Here is a 6,005-nt window from a genome sequence, read left to right on the forward strand (position 1 = left end):
TCCATTCCTGCCCATTCACTCTGTCATTCCACAGCAGAAATGCATTTGTTCCACTCATTATATTCTAATTTTATGACTGTGATACACATACTTTAAGGTTTGACATTAATAGAATACATACAAAAACAGTGGCTTGCAGTATAAAACAAAAAATATAAAAAGACAATTAAGTGTTCCTCTGCAGGGTCTGATGCACTAACACAGCTCTGAGGATCCTACATCTTGTTTCCAACAAGACATCATCTTTGCTTTGTCAGTGTGTAAAACTCACTTTTGCTGTGTTTACATCCTTTGATTCAATTCTTGTGAAAAGAAACCTCTGTCACTTTCAAAGGATACTTGCTAAACAAACTGAACCCATTTATTAAAATTATGCTACTCAAATCCCCAATGTTTTAAGAAAGCACAAAGCCTAATTAAAACATCATGAACTATTAGACTACCATAGAGAAGAGAAACACCTTCCCTCCTACGCCAGTGTGTCAGATACTGTGTTCCAGTGCAGGTAAAGTTTCCGCAGTGCCAGGCTGGCAGAAGCCACTGCCCAAGTGAGCAGGCAATGCCCCAGTGCCTCTGCCCTGCAGTGCCCTCTGCCTCCTGCCAGCACAGCCACTTGTGGGGCCACACTGAACCCAGCAGGGAAATTACCTGGCTTTAAAAAAAAAAAAAAAAAAAAAAATTAGAAAAAATTTAACATCAACTTCTGCTGAAATAGCACCTAAACATCTAACCACAGACTCAACTGCTCTGCTTAAGCAACAAAACAAAAACCCCAGCCATGCAAAACAAAACAAAAAACCACCAAAACATTTACTCACTGGTATCCTCTGAAAGGAAATAAACTGCAGATACTGAGCCTGGTTGACCCTTCCTTGGCAATTACATGTAGCACTAGAAAACTGCAGATCAAGCCCCAACCCAAATGGCACCACTGCCCTTGCAGTCATCATTATAAATCAGCTGAAGTCTGAGACTTGGAGAAGCCACTCCAAAAAAAGTGGAATTCAGCTGAGGAACCAGGACAGCACTGAAGATGGAATGGATGGAGTATGACCTCCAGTTATCAGAGATTTTAGCCACTCTCATTGTTCCCATGACAGGGAACACCATACAGGTTAGACAAACACTAATCAACTTTTTTTCCATGAAGTTTAACAAAACATAAAACTTAATACGTACTTGTAATACTAAAATAAAGAAGTTACGTTATTGAATCTTTTAAACCTCTTACAGATTACACTGCAGTTAAACTTGGATTCGTTTTCTTAAATACAAAGAAGTGGCTTTTGAAGTACACTTTATCACCTTCTTATGTAAAAATGTAATTTACTAAAGTAGATGTGATCTCACTCCTTAGAATATCTCTAACATCATAAAACTAAATGTACTTATTTGCTTTAGGAAGAATATCAGGGAAGGTTGCTTAGGGTCCTTGATGCTGAAAATTTAATTCTTATCACAAAATAATTTATCTGTGGATGATCCTGGTTTAAGACCACAGAAGGATGAGATCCTTCTAAGATACTTTCCAACTCCATCCTCCCTGCCATCTTCAACAGAACCATAAACCAGTTCCCAACTCCAAGGAGCATTTCAAAGCAGACAAAGCATTGATCTAGCAGTCAGTGGGGCACTTGATTTTTAGTGTAAGGAAAAATTTCATGTATTTTGTCAGCACCTGATCAGCTGGGAGCAAAAAAAGACACTTTTTAATAACATTAGTGTGAGGGGAAGGGTTAGCAACATCATCCCATGAGATGCGAACACTGGTTAAGTTCAGGACACTTCAACATTTATGAGGGGCAGGCGGAAGACCGGCCCATCAATGAATTAGCTCCTGCTTCTCAGCAAGTTCTGGGCAAGGCATCCTGAATTAGCATCGTTTTAGCCCAACAATTGAGGATCTTCAGGAGTAAACACAATAAACTGAGCTTTTGCCTCTGTTTTTTTCTCCTTTTGCCTGACCACAAGCACAAACAGATTTACACTAAGCTGCGTCCCTAAAAATATGAAGAAAGAGACTTGTTTAAGGAATCTTGACCATAACACTTCCAGTTTTTTCATCCCAGCAGAAGAAAGGCTTTTCCACCAATCTTTCTTGTACGTAAGTATCCTGGTTTTGTTACAGATGCAACCTTTGCTGAAGTATTTGTCTGCACTTTTTTTCTTAATCATCAGAAATCTTTTAAGACATTGATTACTGTCAACAGTACAGCTATGTAATTAGTTTTCTTAGGAAGCTACCTTTCTTACTCTATCTTGGAACATCTGTTTTATAAGCAAAGTTATGATCACAATGAAATACAAGCATTCTCCAAGCCAAATGGTCTATAAGTACCATTTCATTATAGCTACAGCATATTAATGTCACAGTCTAATGCCTTGTTTCTGAAAGCAATGTGGTATTAGTTTCAGAGACTATAATCTATCTAAATTTTGTTTATTCCTGTTCGCACACTTCTGCCTGGCACCTGATGGGGTTGGTGTAAGAGTTTTCTTACCAGGCTGTGCAGATTCATGACCGTGGTGCTGTTCCTGCGGGTGCGCAAGACGCTGGCCTGGAACACCTGTGAGTTATCGCTGTGAAAAGAAACACTTGTCAAATGCAAAAGCCATTTCCTTCCTAGCAAAAAGCACCTCTTCATATAAGCTCAGTTTCTTCATACAAGCTATGACAGCTCTCCTGTCGAGACAAAGAACTCCAGAGACAGGTAAGTAAGAACTCTTCTAGCTTGTTGACGAGAGTGCAAATCAACTTGTTCATCCTCCAACTCCCAGCTACTTCAATTAATGACTTCAATTAATCATTTTGTGTCTTCAGAACAATTGAAGAATTGTTTAGACTGTGGGGATTTATTATGTTTGGAATGGCTGCTGTTTGTATATTGCTTCAAATGTCATTCAACAGAGCAAATGTATAAATGGCTTGTAAGCAGTAACTGAAACCAGGTTCGATCCCACAGATAAAACAAAATTTAAAAATACAGCCTCTTGATAAATCTTATCACTACAAACATGTAATATCTTCTGAACATTTTTCCACGAAAGGTTAAATTAAACTTACAGTAAACCCAGTTTTTAAGGCCTCACAGCAGCATGTCCATTTAAATCATATAGGATTATTTATTTGACACAAATGAACTTCTTTCTCAGGGCAACTTTAGTTCTATTGATTCCTAAAGCAAGTTTTTCTGGTCACGTCATCACCAGTGTTATCAACAGCCAATTATCAGCACTTAATGAATGCGACTGCAGAAATAAACTAAATTTTATGATCGCTAGAAAAAAAATTTTGAGCCACAACCTACAATCCCCATGCCCAAAAATCAGTGAGGAACTGCATAGGTGAACAAACCCAAATGTAAGACTGTAATTAGATTCAAATTACAAGAATTCACATTGTATCTTTTTGCTTCAGCCGCTAACTAGTGATGAACAAAAGCCCCCCACAAATACAATTTCTTTAAAACTAACCTGATCAACAGCACTACCGTGTTGTAAGGACTGACAATCCTACTGCATTTTCATGACACACCATTGTCAGAATCCTCCAGTTTAAAACACACCAGTTAGACACGTAAGTTTTAGACAGCTTTTATGTAGCTGTAAATAAAAAACAAATAAAGCTTATACTGTGAAATAAAAGCCAACAGCAATTGGCATAAGCACTATAGTTTCTGCCAAAAAAATGTATAGACCCTCCTCCAAAATGTCAAATACATAGGACCAGACATCATTTACAATTTTCCAAGAAGTTTCACTCAGCTCACACCCACGAGAGATCAAATAGCTGCCATTTGACAGAGGTGGAACAGGAGAAATTTAAGGGATCCATGACATGATGTTTAGAGATGAGTTTTGGCTGAGGCCAACAGCTACAACTCTTTTCAGTGTAAGTGTACTGCTTGGCATGCAAGCACAAGACAAACAGCACATCCTGAAATCCAGGGTCTGAGTCAAGAAAACAGGTTGGAACAATTCTGTCCCACATTACCATAGTCTGAGTCAAATACTCAGTTCTAACTAGCAGAGAGGGAAAGAAAAGAACCCTACAAATAATCCTACCTTTAATCTCCCACGCAAAAACACCAGAACTGGTCAGATTTCAGACCTACTTTTCACAGAAAACTACAGTTCCCATTAAAAATCAATTTTATTTGGCACAGAAACAAGAGTTACAAGTTCTGTGAAAGATAACTTCTATGATCTAAAATATTCCACTTATAACGGTTCTCTGGATCTACGGCAACTCATTTTCCAAGTTCCCTACTAAATCTGTTAATGAAGAAGTCAAAACAGGAGACACAGGAGAAAAAGCAAGCTGTGTAAGAGCAAGAGCTTTTGTTTCACTTTACCGAACAAAGCCATTCTGGGAAAAACTGAAGTTTCTTGCCAAGAGCTGCAATCTTGCAAAAACAGTATTCTGGTGGAAAATTCCAAACTAACAGGCAAACCACTGCAACCACCTCAAATTAGTTCAATGGCATTTCAGTTTTATTTGTATGAACACCTACCCCACAATGTAATCACAGTGTCAAGGCAAGAGCTCAGGCTCACCCTTCTACCTACCCAAACCCTGAACTAAGTAATTTGTTTGGGTGGTTTTTTTTTTAAGAGTCAAGGGTTTTACAATTTACAACTTACAAAAGGCTGAGATTATAAAAACATCTTGTCTCAGTTACACAATTAGTTTACCTGCTCAGAAACCTCCCAGGGGACAGCTGCCATACACAACCCTTCCATACTGCATCAAAATGTAAAAGGGAGTTGTTTCATTGTGATTATATAAAAGAATCACAATTACATTCACTTAACATTAAATCATGATGGAATAGACAAGAAGTAGTATTTCTTTTGAATTGTCAGGCACTCTTAACCATTTTGGTAAAAGAGGTATGCGAGCTTTGTTCATCACTCGATATCCAGTTCCTTACAGAAACAGAAAGGGGAAAAAATCAAACCACCAGGAAGTACTTATCCTGTAATATACTACATTTTATGAAATTTATTGTCAATATGCTCTCCCAAACCGCAGACAAGACACACCACTAACAGCAGCACATGGACCACCTTACAGTTGGATGGAAGCCACACCATGTAGCAGATGGGGCATCTCCCTACTTCTCAACAGCCCAGAGGAGACATGAAACAGCACTTTGGGTTATAAACTTACCCAAACAAAACTGTACAAGAAACCCTACCTGTCTGAAAGCTTTCATCTGTCCCTACCACCTTCAGTCCTGTCAGCTGAAGAGACCTGAAGAGACCCAGCAAACATCCAACCCTCCTGGAAACAGACCTGCCATAGGCTGCTGGCAATATCCAAGCACAACTGTCTACACAACACATTGTATTTCTCCCAGTAATGCACACTACAAAAATTAGTATCATCCAGAAAAATTGCTGGACACCTGACACACTGTTTTACACTAAATGTAAAACTTATGTCAAGGTCCCGTGAAATGACCTTCCTACCAAATTTGCCTGACTGTTCGGAAAGCATTTACTGTTGTAATCATACACAGAGCAGTGATTTATTTTGTTCAGACTTGATCCATTACAGAAATCATCGCGATTGTTATTCGATGTATAAGAACAGCCACAACTCTGACGTTGAGGACGGTGTTTCTCTGCAACACACAGCAGACCGTGGCGAAAACAAAGCTTTTCAGTAAAACCAAAGCACCTCTCCTAGGCTTCCTCGCACCCCTCCACACGTTGATATGTTCCCTAAATCCCTCCCCGCCTGGGACAGCGCTCAGGAACCCACTCTTCCCCATGGCGCCGCGGAGCATCCCCGGAGCCCCCGCACGGCCGGGCCGGGCCAGGAGCCCCCCGGGCCCCTCACCTGAGCCCGTGGATGAGCGGGGCGCTGTTCGATCGCCTCAGGCCGCCGCCGTCGCCCGGGGCCGCGGCGCTCCCCGGCGCCAGCTCCAGGTCCAGCTCCATCTTCTCCTGAGCCATCGCGGCGGCAGAGGCTCCGGCTCCTCCCGCTCCGCCCATTC

The 6,005-nt window shown here is 40.6% G+C and overlaps 2 protein-coding genes across 4 annotated transcripts in view; one reads left to right on the plus strand and one right to left on the minus strand.

The window, feature by feature from the left end:
- The window catches only part of LOC103622859 (protein FAM122A), a 16,110-nt gene extending 10,111 nt beyond the window's left edge, over nt 1–5,999 (minus strand). For both annotated transcript variants that reach the window (XM_008641884.2, XM_008641876.2), the window contains exons 1-2: nt 5,849–5,999; nt 2,502–2,580 (exon numbers count right to left, since the gene is read on the minus strand). In XM_008641884.2, coding sequence (XP_008640106.1) covers nt 2,502–2,580; nt 5,849–5,964 — 195 coding nt within the window. In that variant the 5' untranslated portion in view covers nt 5,965–5,999. The remainder of the gene's footprint in view (nt 1–2,501; nt 2,581–5,848) is intronic.
- The window catches only part of LOC103622885 (protein FAM122A), a 28,020-nt gene that overhangs the window by 7,697 nt on the left and 14,318 nt on the right, over nt 1–6,005 (plus strand). The window lies entirely within an intron of this gene.

This window comes from Corvus brachyrhynchos, unplaced genomic scaffold (assembly GCF_000691975.1).
Source record: "Corvus brachyrhynchos isolate BGI_N302 unplaced genomic scaffold, ASM69197v1 scaffold220, whole genome shotgun sequence".
NCBI lineage: Eukaryota > Metazoa > Chordata > Aves > Passeriformes > Corvidae > Corvus > Corvus brachyrhynchos.